Source organism: Eufriesea mexicana, unplaced genomic scaffold, assembly GCF_001483705.2.
Source record: "Eufriesea mexicana isolate 0111107269 unplaced genomic scaffold, ASM148370v2 scaffold2888, whole genome shotgun sequence".
Lineage (NCBI taxonomy): Eukaryota > Metazoa > Arthropoda > Insecta > Hymenoptera > Apidae > Eufriesea > Eufriesea mexicana.
The window spans coordinates 560,193-580,329 of NW_016910972.1; the positions used below are offsets into that span (position 1 = coordinate 560,193).

Here is a 20,137-nt window from a genome sequence, read left to right on the forward strand (position 1 = left end):
GGGGGGGGTGGGCCCTTCGTCTCTCTCATTCTCCTCTTATTTTATCCGAGGTCGGGTCCCATCCGCGCGTCCTTTCTTTTTGCTTGACATAATTTAAAATTTATGAGTTCGAGAATCGGTTATGCGCGGCCTCCGCTTGCTCGGCTCACTTTTACCACCCCCCTCGCGTCCCTCTACCCTTCCTCGGCCTTCCCACCCCCGTCGAACCGGCGAGGTTTCGCCGCAGAATTTGAATATTAAGATTAGACTAGCTTTAATGCCCTTCACCCTACCCCCTCTCTCTCTCTCTGTTCCTCTCGCTTCCTCCGCGTTCGCCTAACCGATATACGTTCGCAGCGAGAATTCCTCTCTTCCCGCCTTATTTGCTCTCGCCGATCGTACGCGAAAAGGTAAAAAGAATTACACGCGTGCAGACACACGCGTTTGAGACTGTCAGTAAAGTCCCTCGAAGAGATTCGAATGTTCCCGTGGATCGTCGCGAAGTCGCGTCATGCAATATTTTCGCATCGGCGAATCGGGAGAGAAAAAATTCACGGACCGCCGCTATCGCCCGCCGTGTCCCTCTCGATCATGCTAATTGGCCGTGGAATCGCGGATTCGTAGAAAAGCTTGGACGGTTTTTAAAGCGAAGATTAGCGAGAGTTGGGCATCGGGAAGAGAGAAGTTCATTAAGATCGTCGAAGCCATGGGCACCGTATTAGGTTGGACAAACTGGTTTTCGCGGATCTTTCCTCTGCCCTGCATCATCCGATCCGGCGCATCGGTGCTCCGATAAAACAGCCCACAGCGACTTCGCGTGCCCCTTAACCCTTTATTTGGCCGCGTTCCTCCACGGTCACGCGAGATTTCCCCTCGATTCTACTCGCGAAGGGGAAGGAGAAGGAAGAATACGACGCCGAATTTTCTAAACGCTTACAAACGAACTGGCAATGGCGACGGTCGAAGGCTAGAGAGATATCTCGAGGTCTAGAAAGCCGGGTTAACCTTATCCGGTGCGACCGTGCCAATTCTAGCCAGCTCTAGAAAATGATATAGAAAGGATCGGGAGGAGGCGGCGATTTAAATATAATCGGTGATCCCATTGTTTCCGTTCGATTCTAAAACCGTGACGCGTGACCGCTAATTTGCCAATTGCCTGTAATAAATAGTTGGCAAATGCCTGACGAAATTTTGTGCAATCGCCAAGTAAAAAACCGTGTCACGTGCGCGGTGTGACTCGTTCGCGGGGAATGCGCGAGAAATCGAGCCGCGATCGAGGATGGATCACGATGGATCACGATGGATCCGTGGCGGCGACGGCCGACCACTTTCCACCGGGACTGTACCCCGAGCCATGTGTTTTCGACTCTAGCACGCACTCCCACGAAAGGGGCGCGACGACGCCTGTTCTTATTTCCCCCTTCGTCCGGCCGTGGCGAAATTTAACGAAGAAACGGGCCGCTTCGATCCCGAGTGATTCGTAATTACCGCTACGCGTCAACAAACCGATCCCGAAATTTCCTCGTTCGTACGGCTTTCGCCGAGTCACTGGGAAAATATACAAACGCTAACGTTGTCTTATCCCCGTCCCAAGCGGAGGGGACACCGAGAGAGGAGCAGAAGGATCTCTGGGATTATTTCCATCTTCTCGGAATATATCGCGATTGTGCTCCTTTGATCTACCCACGCGTGTGCGATCTCCCTATTTCGAATCCGTGAATCGGCGTGACTCTCGCGCGTGATGGAAAAGGGATCGCGAGTTCAGGGCCCGATGGAGAAAATCCGAGAAAGAGAAGGATCGTGGGTGTGGATCTTCTCGAATACGCATCGGGGGGACCATGGCCAGAAAAAGCTTGGAAACCACTGGGGCCCGGGTTCGGCTACGACAGCCTGCGCAAACACTTGCCCCGATGCGTGGCCGACACAACGCAGCAGAAGGGTTAACATTACTCATCGAGAAGCATCGCGCGCGCTTCGTGTCCTCTTCCCCTGCATTAACATTATCTATCAAACGCTGGCGCTGGGCAACGAGAGAAAGAGAGAAGGACAGAGAGAAAGCTGGCGGCAGAAGAAGCGTCAGGTTCTGCCCGGTACGCACGCATACCATAACGTTTCCCCGAAAAAAGGGGGCAGAAACTACGTCGAAATGCTCTGCTGCCGTTGTCCTCCTCCGGGACGGAGTAGAGAGAGGATCGGCTGGTGGGCAGAAACGGAGAGAGGAGAGCAAACGGCCGAGCAAAGATTCTCCTCGGCTAGGAATGCCTGCTGATGGATTGGTCATCCGTGATTAATTTGACAAGCTGACTTTCTGGTTTTCGGAGACTGACAAGGGGCAGCAGGGGCCTCCGCGCCGCGGGGCCTAATGGGCCCTCTCTCTCTCTCTCCAGCACGAGACGTGTCCAGGCCTCCCTATCTCGGCCCACGAATCGATGAGTCCTCGCCAGTGGGATTGTTTGAAAAATTAATCGACCCTCTGCCGGCCCTCCGTGGAAACGCTAATGGACACGCTCGTCTTTTCTATCGGTTATGAAGCCCGTTGACCCGACACGTTGCCCGAGGGATAACGAGGATCGCGTTCCCTCCACCGATCCACCACAAATCTGTCGTAGGGACCATTCTCGCTATTTTCGTCTCGCTTCTTCTTCTTCTTCTTCTTCTTCTTCTTCTTCATCTACTTTCTCGCTTTTCCCGCCTTTTTACTCCCCCTTTTCTCCTTTTGACTCGCGCGGAAAGCAGACAAGACGGGGACCGGAATACACGGAGATCGCGGAGATCGAGGAGATCGGGAACCGAGCGGAACGTGCTAATTCCGCGACACGCAAAAAACCCCTCTGATTGCTTTATTTCACCGCCGTGTCGGTTCCCTTTTCCACCGCAGGAGTGTGCACGGCAGTGTGAATTTTACAGCCGTGCCTCTTTGCACCTTATCGATCGAGACACACGGGCCCGCTGGATCTTTAAACGAATACCGGTTTCCCTCGCTCGGTTCCGCTTTACGCGAACGAAGAAAAGCGAGGACGATGGCCAAGATATATCCTCCTCCTCCTCCTCCTCCTCCGCCCCCCGTCCGACGCAAATCTTCCGCCATTCCTCACGTTGAAACGACGCGACAGACGAACGATCGACGCGGTCCCGCTCGTCTCGTTCCGTCGAATCGGTGATAACGTAATCATCGGGCGGATCGATCGACGCTGCACGCGCGTCGAGCAAGCAGATAAGGATCTCGCGAGGTGTCTAGCCTCGCCGTGGAACGCGTTTCGCGCGAAAACCGAGTATCGCCGTATCTCGGGGCGATCTATCGCGGATCCGGGAGAACCTGTCCGCCGCGCTTCACTGATTTACGCGGGAGTCGAGATGCGTGGAACGAACGTGGAAACGCGATCGCGTACGAACGCGCTGGCACAGGGTGGAGTCAGTCGGCCATGGATAAGATCTCCGCGAGACGTTACACCAAGTGTGTGCGTGTGTGTGTGTGTGTGTGTGCGCGCGTACGCGCGCGTGTGATCGGTGAATGAAAAGTCGAGGAAAGATGGACAAAAAGACGAGACACGAAGCGGAAAGGATAGGGAGGAAAAGCGAGAGAGAGAGAGAGAGAGTGGCGAGGTTCCCTCGAGGAGCAATAAAAATATTTACATCGAGTTTCGAGCGAGCACAGCCGCGAGAGGAAGAGGAAGAAGACGCGGAGGAGTGATCGACGCTGGACCGGAATTAAACAAATAATCTGCCCCGCAGACCGACGAGGGAATCCGTTATGGCACCAAAGTGCGCCCGGTAAAAAGGATCCCATTGAATTCTAAATTTAAACGAATGTCCGAGTGTCGGCGGGCTGACGGGCAAAATAAACAAGATGCCTGGCGGAGTAGCCGAAAAAAGAGGAGAAAAACGGGAGAACGAGAGGCGAGAACCGTGGTGGAGAGTGAAAAACTCCGAGTACGGTCTGATATTCGTTTTCATCTTTCATCGTCAAACGCCCATTGACCTCGATGATCGTGTTAATTTCGCTGAAAAAGAGGACGACGGAGAGAAGAGACCCGGTCTACGGAGACTCTCGAGACACTGGCCTTTTTTCTCCGTTTTATGGAAACCTGTTAATTCGACAAAAAGCCCGTCGATTAACCATTCGTTCCACGTCCTCGGCCTGCGCCGTACCCCACCGCCGCGAAAGCTCGAGAGAGAACAACAACGTGGGTCGAGACCGGCGACTCGAATTTTCCGCCATTGCGCTCGATTCGAGAAAAATAATCGATCCGATGTGTAACTATAGAATTCCGCGAGACGAAGAATTTCGACGCGTTCGCGTTGGAAAAGCCGCGTGTCTCGACCCGGAGGGACTGTACGCGCCAACGTCAATAAGCCTGCACGGACCTCTTACCCCGCCGCTGTCTGACTCAGAGCTTAATTGACGAACAAAAAAACAGCCGTGGAGATCCAATTGACCCGGAAGCGGACATGAGCGACAGCCTCGAGCGGCCAGAAGACCGATCGCTCGCGCCACCGTTCCAAACGTTTCGATTTTTCCACCAGCATCGTGGATATATCGGCCATGTGACCACGAGGAGGGGACAAGAGATGCAAATGTGTATACAAGAAGGAAGGCCTCACGTGTTCAGCAGAAGCAGGCCTAGTTCGAAACGTGGCTCGTAAAGGCTTTCATAAAAGCTTCCATAAAACGTTCCGCGATTCCGTCCCGTGAATTCCATCGTTTTCCTTCGTCTTCCCCTCCTCGGACTCCAACCATCGCGCTTTCGACCCGCGGCCTGGGTCTTCCGAGGAAAGATTAACAATCGCGTTAATCCGATCCGAGCACGATCCGACCAATGGACCTTTCCAGGAAGATTCGATTCCAGTTTGACGGCGGTTAGAATCAAACGTGGACGCGTCCGAGAGAATTTTTGGCGCGGAAAGCTCACGGGGATGACGGCAATTGGACGTCATGAGTTTTCCGAGGAAAGAATAGCAATTGCGTACATCCGATACGAGCACGATCCGACCAATGGACGTTTCCGGGAAGATTCGATTCGAGTTTGACGAGAAATACAGGCGGACGGGTCGAAGAAAATTTTTGGCACTGAAAGCTCGCGGAGATGACGGCAATTAGGTGTCGTAGGTCTTCCGAGGAAAGAATAGCAATCGCGTTAGTCCGATATGAGCACGATCTACCGTCGAATCGACGTTTTCAGCAAGATTCCATTCGAGTTTGACGGGAAATACAGGCGTTCGCGTCGGAAAGCTCGCGGAGATGACAGCAATTGGGCGTCGTGGCAGCAATTAGGCGACATTTGGCGTCCGAACGAATCAAAGCGCGCGCTGGTGGGGGCAATAATAACGGGCCACGTGGGGCAGACTCGCGATTATTCCGAAATCCTCCTTTGTGAAACGGCAGATAAGGGTTAACGTATTTCGGCCTCTCGAGGAGCGCGCGCCGGTCCCTCTACTCCTGTTCGTTTTTCTTCTTTCACAATAACGCAGAATTCGTTGAAGGTTATGGGAGAGAAGGAGAGGGAGAGAGAGAGAGAGAGAGGGAGCAAGGGATTCAACAGGTCGCCGATCCCAAAGGTTCCCGACACCTCCTGTCATCCGTGGACCCGGGGCCCCTTTTGTCTCCCGGCGAAGAAGGAGCTCCGATTTCGATCTCGTGGCAGACCTACGTCGCGCTACTCCTCGGTACCTACGCTCTACCTACGTGCTCGAGTGGCCTACACGTGGAGACATAAAAGCTCGTAACCAGAACGATCCGAGATCCCCCCTTGCGTTTAACGCCGCTGATCCGGGGGCCCGCCAAAGTCTCGAATTAAATCGGAAGCGGTGGTTGGAAAGCGAGCCAGCTGATTTCCAGTTTTCTCTTCGTCGTCCCCGCGACCGAACCCTCATTCTCCCGGGGCACTCTCTCGTCTCGTCCCGTTTCCAAGCGAAACCGCTTCGTCACCGGACACGACACGTTTTCGAGATTTTCGATCGGCAGATCGCCGATTTTCCTCGGAAAACTCGAGAGAAACCGTAACGGTGATTCCTTCTACCTTCTCGAAACTACGTATACGCGTATACACCTCGATGGGAGAGATGCTCTAAGCGCATTGTCCCAACAGGTGTCCAAAAGGCTGCGCTCGCGGCCGGTTCCCGTGGCGGGATATCATTTTCAAGGAGAGAGAAAGAGAAGGTCCGAAGAAAGAATCGCGTTATCAGTTAATGAATCTTCTCCCCGTCGAAAAGAGCTCGGTCGGGCCTCGTCCGGTCTCGTCTGAGAGAATCTCTCTCTCCTCTCGTGGGCCCCGACAATAGAAGCGTCCGACGAATTTCGAAAAGAGGCAAAATAAAAAATGATCCTCCGGGGGACGTGGCGGAGGCGGGAGGCGCGCGCGCGCGCGCGCGGGGCGGAGAGAGAACGATCGAAGCGAAACAGCGACAGAAGGAAAGAAAGGAAGAGTGCTCTCCTCCTCTCTCTCTCTCGATCCTTCTCCTTCCAGCCGCCTGCATGCCTGCCCGCCGTCCGTCCGACTGTCCGTCTTCTCTTTTCATCCTTGCTGCCTTTTATCCGGCTGGAATGATTAATGGGTTCACGGAGGCATCGCTGTCCTCCACCCCACTGTGCCCCGGCTAGCACCGGCAACAGCACACGCGGCTTTTCTGCTTTTCTTCGCGCCGGATTACCGTCCCTTCCTTCCTCTGCTTCAGCCCTCTAACCCGATTCGACCGTTGCCGTTTCTCCGCTCGCACCCCCGTCGAAAAAGAAAGAGAAAAGGGGGAGAAAAAGATACAAAAGGCGGGAAAAAAGGAGCGTAATGGCAAAGCCAGACGTCCAGGCATTCTAAAGTGGGTCGATCTTTTCGAATTTTTACCCATCGATCCGCCGCCATCGCCATTATTCCACGCGTTGTTCCATAACGCGAATACTACGCGTCTCTCTTTTACTCTCTCCCTGTCTCTCTAACGCGCGAGTGTTTTCCTTCAAAGTTGCTCCTTTCCTGCCTTCCACTCTTTTTCCTCTCCTCTCCTCTCCTCTCCTCTCCTCTCCTCTGCGGCCACCGAGAGAGAAGGATCTCCGCCGTTCGCCTGGCGCGTAATTATTAAGATTATTACGTAAACGAGCGCGTGTTTTCTAGGTTAACCCGAATGGTTAATGTATTCCTGACGGAAGAAATGGATACGCGCGGCGTATTCGAGGCAACGTCAAGGTTCATAGAGAAGACGGACACGTCTGAAGAGGCAGAAGAAACCACGGTGTTCCTTTTTCCTCCGTTCCCTTCCACCGGCCCCGACCGATTCACCGGCGACACGCGGTTTCTGTTGCGAGCCGCTTTTACATGATAAATTATGGCCGATTTTTTCCGTATCAATCGGCGAGATACAACGCAACGCGCAGAGGTAGCCTTTTGTTCCGCGTCGGCCGCGCGTGTAGGTGGCGGCCGCTGGTGGGAGAGACAGAGGAGGCGAAACCGTCCAAGAAGCGGAAGAAAACGCGAAAGAGACCTCCTCTTCGATGTTTCGCTCGTTTTCGCTCGGTCCCCATGAAAAGAAAGTCACTCCGCGAGCTGTCGCATCTAACGAATCCGATGATTCCGGGTCATCGTACGCCCAATTATTCCGTCGCGGTTTCTCCGCAAAAATTCCGCGATATTTTCCACCACCTCGCCCATCTGGATCTCGATCTCGATCACCATCTCGATGGTCCCGCGATCGCGAGGTTAATCCAGGACCGTGTCTATAATCTCGTTACCCTCGACCCTCGACGAAGAAAATATTCCGCCCGACGATCTATCCCCGCCGTTCGTTCAACGCGCACATTCACACACACACACACACACACACACACACACACACACACACACACACACACACACACGGAGACGCGCGCGCATAGTAGACGGGTGTATAAAGACGCGTTGGGGGAAGATTCATAAGCGAGAAGAAAGGATAAAAGCACGCTTGTCAGCAAGATTCCCAATTCCTGACGAAAAGGAAGGAGGGGGAGGGGGCGGAGGGGGCCGGCGAGGAGTTACGAGGCATGTCGCATTCGATTTCACGCGGTCAGTTTTCTGGTAATTGGCAGGATGGCGTCGTAGCAGGGGCGTGAATTTAATCGAATCCGATGGAAGATTATTCTCTCCGGCCGGACGCGACAAACTGCGGCACAACGCCGAAAGACTCAATCGAGCGATAATGGAGCGGTGCCGCGAAAGCCCGTTAGGGTACTTCTACATCGACGTAAGATTAACTTACATAATGTATGAATATCGAGCGGGAGGGTTAGCCTGTGCGAAACAACGATGAGTCACAGCCGGAGAATTTAACGACGGGAACGCGTTAGAGGATCTCGCGCGATCCGCCATACTTTTCCTATCGCGCGCCCGTGTATTCCACCCGGTCCCCGAGATTCGTCGTCGGGAGGAAAAATCCGCGAACGAGCACGGTTTGGTGGATCGAGCTTGGAGGAAACGCGGCAACCGGTCGTATAGAAGAAAACTCAATTCGCCGGGAAGACGTTAATCCGGCTACGACTTTGGCTATGAATCAATCAGCCGTGGCAGAAGGTAATTCAAAAACTCGACGTCCACGGGTATCTCGCAGGCAAAAGCGTACGAAGAATAGCGAAATTGACTCGTTAGTCTGCCGCGTGTGCGCAGGCTAGAGAGCGCGCTGGCGCGCGTCCGCTCGCTCGCTCGGGCTGGCGCGTCGAGCCGAGGCGTACCATACAATACACACCGCGAGGAATTCGTGAGACTGTCAACCCACGCGAGACGCGCGGCAACGGGAAACGATGACGCTGGCTGATCTCAAAGGCATCCATCGATCGCGAGGCAGTCAACGGTTCGCGCAGTCCGACCGACTTTATGAGTTATAAGTCGGCCATCTTGCGAGAGCCATCGCATATTCACGTGCGCGCATATGCGATGCACTGGCAATATGTAAGTGCCACATTCTGTTCTGGTGCACACGTACAGTCTAATCTAAAAACTAGCCGGTTCGCGGCCGAGTCGCCGCCTCTCCGTTGCGGATTTTCCGCGAACGGGGAAACCGCGCGAGTCTTTTCGCGAGATTTCACGGTATCTCGCTGGATATCTCGGCGACGATGGCGCGCGACGAAGCGAGTCGAATACGGCGATCGGAATTCCAGGGAAAATCGATACGGAGCCGTGTAACCGAGTTTAGTTCCGTTCGTTTATTTACTTGTCCCGCGATAGGAGGAACAAAAGGCGAGATATCTCTCGGCCGATTCGATAACAAAAGCGGTTAATTCTTTGCACGCGGATCGATCGATCGGACTGGTTTCGCGGTAACCTCGTTCCGCGGCTCGAGAATCTATCGAGACCGTCCCGAGAGAGGAGCGAAGGAACGGTCGCATAATCGATAAGCCGGTGCACGGTAACCCGTTACGATCGCAGAAACGACGAATCCCGTCGGCGTGGCCGATCGATCCAGGCCAGGTTAATTTCTCGTTAACACCCGGACAGTTTTTCCATAGCCGGGGCGATAAAAGCGTGGTTTAGAAACGCCGAGGTCGCTACTACTCCGGTAGAGAGCCGCGGTGTGTGGTACACACCACGGACGAAATTGATTTTACGCCAAGTACGATCGCGAATGCCAGCCAGTTACAGTTGTCAATTGTCCGTATAGCCCAACCCCGAATTCGATGCCAACCAATCGTCCAGCGTGCCACCGTTGGCTCGGCTAACGATTTCGTCGAATACCGAGAGCGCCTCTAATTTCTCTTCAGCGAACAGTACCGCGGCGCGCGAGGAGTCCTGCCGCGAATAATAACGATTCGAGGAACCCGAAGCGACGACCACCACCGGTGCCCCGTTGCTGCCGTTGCTGCTGGTGCCGCGCTGCTGCTCTTCGACCGATGCTATTTCGTGGGATCCTTGAAAATCGAGGATCCACGGGCCTCTATCCTCTCTCACTCTCTCTCTCTCTCTCTCTCTCTCTCTCTCTCTCTCTCTCTCTCTTTACCCTCCTCCTCCTCTCCGTCTCTCTTCTCCTACGTCGAGCAACGCCCACGCGTTAATAGCCTCTAGGCCTTCGCGCGAACCTACAACGACAAGTTCTGCTTCGTTCTCGCGCCGCGATTGTTAACGACCGTTAACCTGTTTGCCTCTAATTACTCTCTAGGTGAATCTCCTGTTAGGCACCGAACGCGCAGTAGAACGAGTTTCCGATCGATTAGGCTTCCATCGCTTCCAGCGATTCTCACCGCGAAATGGGGGAAAGCGGATGACAAGAAAGAGAGAGAGAGAGAGAGAGATAGAAAGAGAGAGAGATAGATAGAGAGAGAGAGAGAGAGAGTGGGTGAAAAATTAGAGGAAGAGGAGCACAGAAGCGAGACTCACCGTGAGGCTGATGACCAGTCGCGGGGTTCAGGAAGGTCGGCGGTAGCTGTCTGCTCACTGACTTGGCCAATTCTCCTCCCGCCAGCCCGTAGATCGCCAACAGCTCCTGCATAGTCGATTCGGCGTACTCCCTCATTCCCTCGAAGGGTTTTCTCTCCTCGCACTCGGTCTCACCGTCGGCATCCTGCCCTCGGTCATCCTCGAACGGGGTATCGTCCAACCGCCCGGATTCCGCGTCCAGGACACCGCTTCCGCTTTTCTCCGACGATTCCGAGTTGGGACTCCTGGCCTGGACAAACGACGGATGAAACACGCGTCGTGGCGTAACACACCATCGAAACGTAAATAAAAGTCGTTGCGCGTACGCAGACGGAGAGACGGGAGAGAGAGGGACTTACCTCGGTACCAGGGGAGTAGAGTTTCTGAGATCTCAGCTGCTCCAGGATGAACTTGTGCCTGAGGGAATCGCCGCTGTCGTCGTCAGCCTCGGAGGACGGCGGCCTGGTGGCAACGGACAGGTCCATGGGGCTGACCTCGTTGTTGTTCAGCCTCTGCTTCGACCTATCCTCCGCTGGCAACAGCATCGTCTTCCTCTCGTACTCGAGTATCTCGCTCGAGCTCTCCTCTATCGCCTCCAGTTCTTCGTCCTCCTTCTCGGACTCATCGGACACCTCCACCATCCGGCTGCTTATCGGCTTGAAGTTTTTGCGCTTGTTGCGCGGCTTCTGGATGCTCGTGATCTGCAGCTGGGCCTGGCCCTCGTACTGGGAGTCGCTGTCCTGGTCGGCGGTCCCCCGCCGGGTCGTCGCGTAGTTGTACACCGAGTCGGAAAGCATCTCCGCTGATGGGAAAGGAACCGGGGCATCAGAGACCGAGACAGGGGCTAGTTCGGGATCCGCGGGGACCCTGGCACGACGTTCGTCAAAACGGCGAGAGTTGCGAAGCGCCGAGATCCTAGTCGTTTGCACTTTTCGTTTCCGATCTTTCTCTCTCTCTCTCTATATATATATATATATTTTTATTTTTATTTTTATTTTTATTTTCTCTCTCTCTCTCTCTCTCTCTCTCTCTCTATCGTTCCAGATGCGTTTACTTATATCGCGTTATTGCGTGTGTATACTTTGGTTCCAGCGGAGGATGGAATAATTGCGATCGGAGGAGCGAAATCGGGCGATCGGCTCTCGGTTGTAATCCAGGCCCGGATGGCGAACGATCACGTCGGCCAAGGATCATCGACCGGGGCAGAATTCCAAGGACCAATGGCTAACGACAAACGCTATTTGCCTGGATTCGAGCGATCTCTAACTGGGCACCCGTCTTGCAGCGCGACGCGAAGGCCGCTCTGCTCGCTTGTCGCGAATGAATTTTTAACATTAATTAGAATTCAGCCGGGCCGCACGAACGTTAATTGAACGTTCTCGGAATCGTTGGAGGAGCCGCGCGCGGCTATTACGATTCGATCAAACGGGACGGCGCATGACGCAATTGCAAGGCTGCCTACGTTTCCTCGCTAAAGCATCGTAACGAGGGGTTGGTACTCTGCGATGGTACGTTAGAAAAGGGAGTGTCTTACTGGGGCCATACGGGCTGGTTACGGCGGACATCTCGAATCTCCTCAACCTGTCGGCTCTTCAATGCATTCTGAAACAGAAACGCCAAACCATTCAGCGGTTACTTTCCGCGTTTAGCCTCCGTCGCCACGCGATGGCGAAAAATTCCCCCGAATCTCGTTAACGGCTATCACACAACACACGCTCGATCGTGATCAGCAACGATGATTCCTCGAACAGCTGACACGATCGTCGGAACGTGCAGGAAAGAATGTCCCGACGCGTCTCTCCCTCCCTCTCTCTCACCCTCTCTCTCTCTCTCTCTTTCTCGGTTATCTATTTCTGTGTCAGTGCGAAAGTGGGTTAAAGCGAGTTCAGCGAAACTCCCCTTGTGTGCCGTGGCCGGGCCTGTTGTTACGTACCGCCTGCCGAACCGAGAACCCGTCCACCACCACGTTCGCACCACGCTGCAACGAGACGCGAGAACAAGGCGAAAACAAAGGCACGTCGCCGTAACAAAAGCTACGCTGATATACGAGCGCTGCTCGGTCAGCCGGAGTAGACGGGGGCCCGCGATAACGCGAAACGAGGGACAATTCGTTTCTACGTTCGCGAAACCGAGCGTCCTTTCGTCATGGCGTCCCGACGCGAGTCGCGCGCGCACGCGAGAGAGAGAGAGAGAGAGAGAGAGAGAGAGAGAAATGGGGGATAATCTGGTTTCCGAGGCCCGCGCGACCATTCGATTCGTTGCCGGTCCCCAGAGCACCAGCGTACCCGCGTATCGGTGTATCCCCGCGACTCAACGACAGTTTCGTCGTTAATCATTTGCTTGGGTCCGTTCATTACCAGTTAGCTCTCTCAATCGATTCGGACGACTGCGCGAGAGGTCGCAGGCATCCGAGGCTCGCTGCCTAATTCGGCCTGAAAATCGTTAGTTCCGTTTTTGCTCGGTTCATTATCGGTTATTTATTTCCGCACTAAAACTGGCCCATTAAGGCCGCCCGACGAATATGGCAACGCGACCGTTCAGCAGCGCGACAAGAAACCATTTTCCCCCGACGTCTCACCGAAATTCCATCTTACCCTCCACGACAAGAACGTCTTCCGTTCTGTCGCCAGCTCGCGAGACCGCGATTCATCCTTCCTCCAGCTACCCCCCTCGCGAATCTCTCTTTCCCCGTTCCTCTCCACTTTCACCGCTCCGCCGCATTCCGCTCGCCGTTTACTAATCGCGATCACTCGGGGGGCGCGCGAAGCAGCGTCGTCGTGTATATATACCAGGTGACCGATCCATCCCTCTCTCCCTCCTGTCGCTCGTTCGGGGAGTGACGCGAACGACTCGATATCGGAAATTTTTAAGGGGGGCTCAGGGGTGGCTCGGAGTGCCACACGACAAACGGACGGCAAACGGAGGAACAAAAACGGACGCGACTGGCCCAAAAAGATCCGGTCGAATTTGCCTAGCGGGCACGGGCGGAAGTCGAAGGCGATTGGAGCGTGCGTGCTAGGCGGGCCACGTGACACGCTCGCAAGCGTGGATACAAGAGAGGCCTTCGCGACGGGGATGTACACGAGTGGACGATATGTCCGAGCGAGAGAGAGACCGGGCTCTTTTTTTGCCGACTATACACAGAAGGGATAATTAACATCTGTTACAGTACGTATAGCGAGCGGGCCGCCCCGTTTCACCCCCACCATCGGCCACGGGGCGGACCTTGAATACATTATCACCCTGTTTGCACATGTACGTACGCGTAGAACCGGGCCGTCGAATCGGAGTGCAGCGCGATCGACCCTGAACAATGGGACCGCGGTTGTCTTTGTCGCGCCACGGGACTACTCTCTCTCCCTCCCTCTCTCTCTCTCTCTCTCTCTCTCGCTTCTAGATTAAATCCACGGCTTTTCCCACCCCTCTGCTCCCGCGCTTCGCCAACCGAACTTTCCATCGCGCGGTGCGACGCGTTCCCCGCGTCTTCTAATCGCGTCGAATCGCGAGGAATTTCGCGACGCGAGAACTCACCCTCCGGGATCTATCATTGTCCGCTCGTTTTCCTTCCTTTTTCCCGGCCGGTGGATTCGAGAAAAGAGAAATTCCCGGCTCGCTGGCCTAGATTCTCGGGGTGCCGGGGTCTGCGACTCGCCGAGAATAAAGGACGAGAACGCGCGCGCGCGCGCGCTCGCGGAAAGTGCCCGCGGCGGGAAACCTTGAAATTCTTCGGGCCATTATTCGCCACCGGTGGGAAAAAGCTCGAGCTAGCTCTTCCAACGATTCAATTTGAATGAAAGACACGCGTGGACGGGGGCTGCTGCGGGGTGATTAGCGGGGGGGAAAAAGTTGCGCAAACGATTCTCGCGTTACGCCTGGACGATGATGAATTCAGGCTGGTTACCGCGAATGGAAGAGCCGGTCGTGGCTGGCTCGCGATGCCCGATGGAAATTGAGACATTTTCATAGCACTCGCCTCCTTTTTCCTGCCTAACCGTGAAACCTAGAATCCTTAACGAACCTCGTCGCAACCCGTAACGCGTCCTTCCGTCTTATCGCGGATTCCGGTTTTTCCCGCCGCGTAATTTACGGGTTGGCAGCGCGCGAGCAGCGTGACAATGTCCGCGCGTCTGCCGTTCGCGATAAGTCTTTTCATCGCCTACGACGTAGCCGGAGCTGTCCGAGGCGAGTCGAGGAAAACGCTCGTAGTTGGAGAGAGATCTATGAATCTCGAAGCTCGTAATACGTCCGAGTACCGATCGCGAAATAAATTACCCAGAAACAAACCGTCGTTGCCGCGTCCCCGGTAAATCATCCGCCGAGTCATCCAGTCGTCGAGAGATCCGCCGACAATGGCCTCCGGGAGCGGAAGAAACCACGCGCGCGCGCGCGCGAACCGCGTGTCTAGCCGGGACAGACCGGACCAGAGGGTGACTGAGAAAAATCGGAATCAGGGGCACTGGGGCGGCGGCCCCCGGTTCGCCGATTCCGGTCGAATGTCAACGTTCGCGAACCGAGGGATCAGCGACGCCCGGGTTAGGGTCGGTGGAACGATCGCGAGATTCTGGCAACGAGCAGAGGAGCCGAGCAGAGGAAAGGAGAGACGCGAGAGAGGTTGCCCGCGCACTCGACATAGCTCGACGCTGATGCCGATACCAGAAGCGGGAAAACAAAAAAGCAGGCGACGTAACGCGTCCGTTCGTCAAACACTCGAACGTAATGTTGCCAGGCCTGCGGGCTGGACGGGCCTCGTGGCTTTTCAAGTGTCTGCTGGAATACCGGTAGATTATTCAAATTCGCCAGCGACTTAGGCCTTAAAATAAGCGACGCTTATCTCTCTCGGCAGCGTTTTCTCGAGTGGGTGTCTCGATCGTCGTCGTGGAAAACGACGGAGGCCACGTGTGACCGTCCTTCGTTTCGCTCGGGAAATTATCGGATTTTCGCGCGTGGAAAAATTGTTGCGACTTTCGTCGTAGCAAAGTGGATTTATCCCGAGCGGGTCGAACCAGCGTGGTATTCGAAGAGGAGCGGTGTCTGGGACACGGTGTGAGCGTGGAGGAACAGAAGGCACGTAGAGGCACGGCAAGTGGAAGAATCGGTGGTGGTAGGAAAGTCCCTAGGGGCTCTCCTTTCGTTCGCGTGCTGGCGCGCAGCAGCACCGGGTCCTCTAGGCAGCCAGAGGCCGGTAACGAACGAAGAACCCGCGACGACGCTGCGCGCCGCGAGCAGAGAACGGCGTCGCGGGAGGAACGAGGAGAGGCAGCGCGGCTAGAAAGAGGGCGAATGTGTTCATAAGATATGGTGTGAAACACGAGGAGGCCGAGATTAAAGAATGAAAAACATAGAATTCTGAGAACTGGTTGAAGTCATAATATTCGTAATTTCAAGCTGCGCCTTGTGGCGACCGTCTTCTTCTGCGTCGTTGAAATTAATGTGAGCGGAAATAAAATTCCTCTCCGCCTCGCCCCGTGGTCCCTTCCACGCGCTGGCCTAACGGCTGTTCCCTCCTCTTCTTCTCGCTTCGCGACTCGCTTCTGCCGCGCGACAGAGAGCGCGCGACAAGTGGAGAACGTTTAAACGGTTCGAGCGGCGTGCAAATAAATTCGCAGCGCCGCCGCCGCCGCCGCCGCCGCCGCCGTCGCCGTCGCGGTGCCGGCAGAGACAGCGCGTTGTTTGCCTCCAATATTTGGATTTCGACGATGTCAAAAGAATTACTGACATCGAGCCGCGCCAGCGCGGGGGCGAGAGCCCGCTCGATTCGCTCGCGACGAGGCTTTCCCCTCGTTCCACCCGATTATTATTTAACGGCGCGAGATCACGCGTGGGTAAGAAGAAACAGGCGAGAGGAAAAGGAAAAGAAAAGATGGAAACGGTGGAAAACTCGGTCGTGATCGGCGTTGCGGCACGACTTCCCGCGAGACAAGCGTAAGTAATTTCTATGCAAATGGCCGAGTCGGAACAAAACCAGTCGAGAGGTAGCGAAACGCGGTGGCAAAAGAGAAGAAGAGCAGAGATGGGGGCAGGAAACAAGGGCAACTTCGAGGAGGACGTGTCTCGTTTACGGGGATTAGGATAAAGCTTCGGCTCTCTAGCATAGTCGCTTCTCCCTTCTCTCTCTCTCTCTCTTTCTCTCTTTCTCTCTCGCTCGGTATGCTTTTTATCCGACCAGCCTGTGCTACGCGTCCTTCTCGGTCTTCCGCTTCGGAGTTTCGTCGCTCTCTCCGTGTTCCACGTAAAACGCCTCGAATGCCGGCGGCGCGCCGTTAAAAATAGAGCACGCAACGACTTACTAATCTGGTTAGGGCTACTTAGCGTAACTCCAACTATTTAGACCTGGATACGGTTACGGTAGTTAGGCCGCCTCTATCGGCTCTAAGTAGACCCAACGAGGACCAGGCGGGATCGCCTCCTCCGCTGCGCTCTTTCTCTCCTCGTTTCGTTTCACCAAACGCGCTAAAACGTCTTAACGACCCCCGGCAGGCTCGCGCGGAAAAACGCCAGCAGAAGAGAAAGAAAGAGGAGAAAGAGGAGAGAGAGAGAGAGAGAGAGAGAGAGACGGAGTAGCCTCTTTCACCTGGCCCCCGCATAGTTCGCGAGACCGGACGCGATACATCGATCGTTTCAGACGAGATCCGAGCGAAAATTGGATTTTTTCCGCTTTCGATTGTTCGCGTTTAACGGAGGCGTTGTTATCGCGAGCGCCGATTCGATTTCTGCATGGACGCTGCACGTCGCGGGGCTTCAAGGCTAATTAACGAGTGAGCGCCGGGTAATTAATCGACGGACGGGCCGAGGGACGTGCGGACAGGGAACGCTCGCCGGCTCCAACCTCCCACGAGAGTGGTTTCCTGCTCTTCCAGGTGCACGCGCGCAACCTCTTCGTACGCTGCTCTCTCATCTCCTCTCCTCTCCTCTCCTCTCCTCTCCGCTCCGTGGAAGAATTCGCGCGGCGTTCGATTACGCCTGCGGATTATCGCTCGGGAGGAGCGTTTCCCGCTCCCCGTTTCCCGCCGGGGCGGAAAACAAAAGGAGAAGCGGGGCCCTGGCAGGGGCGGAGAGGAGGCCGGTGAATGGAAAATTTGGTGCGTGGCCGCGGGGGGACCGTGTGCGAAATACGGGCACGCACGTGCTCGCGCAGCCGTCGCGACCCCTGTGATCTCGCCGAAAACGAGATTTCGAAAATCCGTTATTTAAATAAGCCAGAGCCGGGGGTCCCGAGGGTACCCGAGGGAGGGAGGCGCGGCGGCCCCGGAGGAAGAGAGGGAAAAAGCGTGGAGATGAAAAAAGAGAAAAGGCAAGACGAGGTTGCAGAGGGGGTCGGAGAAAGCGGGCCGAATGATTTTATAAAATTAATAGTAAAGGGTAGCTCCGCGTCGCTATTATGCGCGTATGCAAATAGGACGGAAGGGGTGGCGGGGTTATGGATGAATTCATGGATCGAATCCACGGGAAAGGGGGAGAGGAGCGAGGAGCGCGAAGAGGAGAGAAGAAGGGGGGGGGGGCAGCACAGCAGCAGAGGCTAGTCGGTGAAGAGAAGAAGGGACGAGCGTGCAGGCTGCGAGGCATTAAAACTTCCGAGATTTATAGTGGCACGGACTGGTCTGGCCTCGCTCGATTCGGGGTAGCTTCCACTAAAAAGGGGGGCCATATTGCTGGTAACGAGCAAAGAAGGGGCGGACTATCGGGGATGCGTAATATTTCGTTCCAAGGATTTTAATGCGCGAGTACGGGGCGACTCGCATAATCCGTGGCAACCGAGGGGGCACACACCGTCCATCTCCTCCTCTTTGTCTCTCCCTCTCGCCACCATTTTTCTACGAGTTTCCATCGTTTCGTCATCGCTTCGCGTACCTCCGACACCTTCCATTCCATCCGATCTGCCACGCGCAATTGTCTCGTCGCTTTCTCCGCCTACGATTAATATCGATTCGCGCTTGTACCCTCGAGTACTTTTCCCCGCGAAATAAATTCCAATTAAATCCGCTAAATTGCCACAGTAAACGAGGAATCGAGAGCAAAACGCGTCTTCTCTCGTTGGTGCAGAAAGAAAGAGAAAAAGGAAAACGAAATCTTTTCGAGGGAACGCAGGCTGCGAAAGGTCTCCGCGGAAAGTCGCGAGCAGTCGGCCAACTCGATCGAGATTCCGTGGAATCGTGGCACTCGGGACGAGCTGAAATATGGTCGGACCGACACCAGAGACTCTCGGTGAAGAAAACGATCGTGTTGCGAGTTGCCGAAGAAAGCGAGCATTCAGGCTCCGCGCGTTTCTTCAGCCGAGGAGACGTTTCGTCCATAAAAAGAGACCCCGCTGGAAGCGCCAATCGTTTCGCTTGGCAAGTGTAACGTTTACAGGCTGCCTCTAATTGGTGTTCGAGGCTGATGAACGCCAATGAAACATGGAAAAGATGGGAACGTACGATATCTCTCCGTCTGCTCTCTGCTCGCCGGTGCTGCGCCCGTGTTACGAGCAAAAGTAGAAGGCATCTTTCTAAACGAAACCCTTCGATTAATATCATCCCATTTTCCTCCTCTATCCGACTCGCCTACGCGAAAGCTTCATCATCCGCGCTAGATCCATCGAGGAGAGAGAGACGGCACTAGACCGCAAACCGTGATCCAGTGTCGTCGACTCTTTTTGCCGCTGAACAAACACCGATAACAGCAAGAACGGCTTCGCCTGGAATCACCTCGACGCGATCGAGGCTTTTTGCCGCGCGATCCAGGGGATGAAATATACGTCTATCGTGCGCGGCGAGGATCGAGAGCGGCGCGGAGCGAAGGGGACGGATAGACGTCCCGGAGACCGCGGCGTGACGTTCTTACGGGATGTTTTAGACCGGCTGTCGGCCAACAGTGGGAGAGAGAGCCGATCCCAAAGGCTCGATCGATTCCTAATAGCGCGACCGGCAAGAACCCGCGATCCAGATGTGACGCGGGTTAATGAATAATGCAGAAATTTCCTCTCCTTTCGGCCCGGCGAGATCATCCGCGCTCGAGTTTTCTGGATTATCCGACGATCCCGTTACTCCCGTTCCACTCGCCTCGTTCGCCATTTTTCGCTCCTCCGCTCGATATTCCGAGCAGGCCGAGAGGAGCGTATCGGCCGATACCGCGCGCCACGCGCAGCTGCGCGTCGCCTTCCACGACCGCGATTTTTCTCCTTTATCTCTTTGCTCGGTTTTCATCGTTTCGTTTGCAGGACGAGGACTCGAGGTGGTACCTTCGTTCACGAAGGATTAGACGATTTTTCTCGAGATTCCGCGAGGCGTTTAAAGCACGACGGCGCAGGCCGAACGACCTTGTCTCGTCCGAACGGAGTAAAAGGACGCGTACAGGTAGGAGAAGAAGAAGAAGAAGAAGAAGAAGAAGAAGAAGAAGAAGAAGAGGAGGAGGAAGGTGGGGAAGGAGTAGAAGGAAGGTACACAGAGCAGCGTATGGAATTCCCCCGAAATCCAGGCAGCTCTGACATAATGAGACATCGAACTCCGGGACGAAATCGTCGCCGGGTTAAAAAAGAAAAGAGAGTGGAAGAAGAAGAAGGAGAAAAAGCGAGCGGACGGTTTCTGCGCGACGAGTCCTCCTCCTTCTCCTGCTTGTGCTCTCTTCTGGTTCGGCTGGCTGGCTGGCTGGCGTGGATAGAGCCGCGAGAGAAGCAAGGGTTCGATCGCGATCGAAGAGCGAGGAAACAAAAGGCTGCGAAGCGGACGGGCAAGGGCGCTGAAAATCGGCGGGAAGGGAAAGGACGCGCTCGGTGAGGTCTCGAAGAAGAAATTATGCGAAAGAAGGTGGACGCCGAA

General features: G+C 55.0%; 1 protein-coding gene across 2 annotated transcripts in view; it reads right to left on the bottom strand.

Annotated features, from left to right (window-relative positions):
• LOC108550661 (zinc finger protein castor homolog 1) overlaps window positions 1–11,299 on the bottom strand; it is a 49,505-nt gene extending 38,206 nt beyond the window's left edge. The window contains exons 1-2 of one of the 2 annotated variants that reach the window (XM_017904446.1): window positions 10,703–11,299; window positions 10,305–10,593 (exon numbers count right to left, since the gene is read on the bottom strand). In XM_017904446.1, the coding sequence (XP_017759935.1) occupies window positions 10,305–10,593; window positions 10,703–11,140 (727 nt within the window). In that variant the 5' untranslated portion in view covers window positions 11,141–11,299. The remainder of the gene's footprint in view (window positions 1–10,304; window positions 10,594–10,702) is intronic. The other variant, XM_017904445.1, reaches the window with a different exon arrangement.
• Window positions 11,300–20,137: the final 8,838 nt, after the last annotated feature.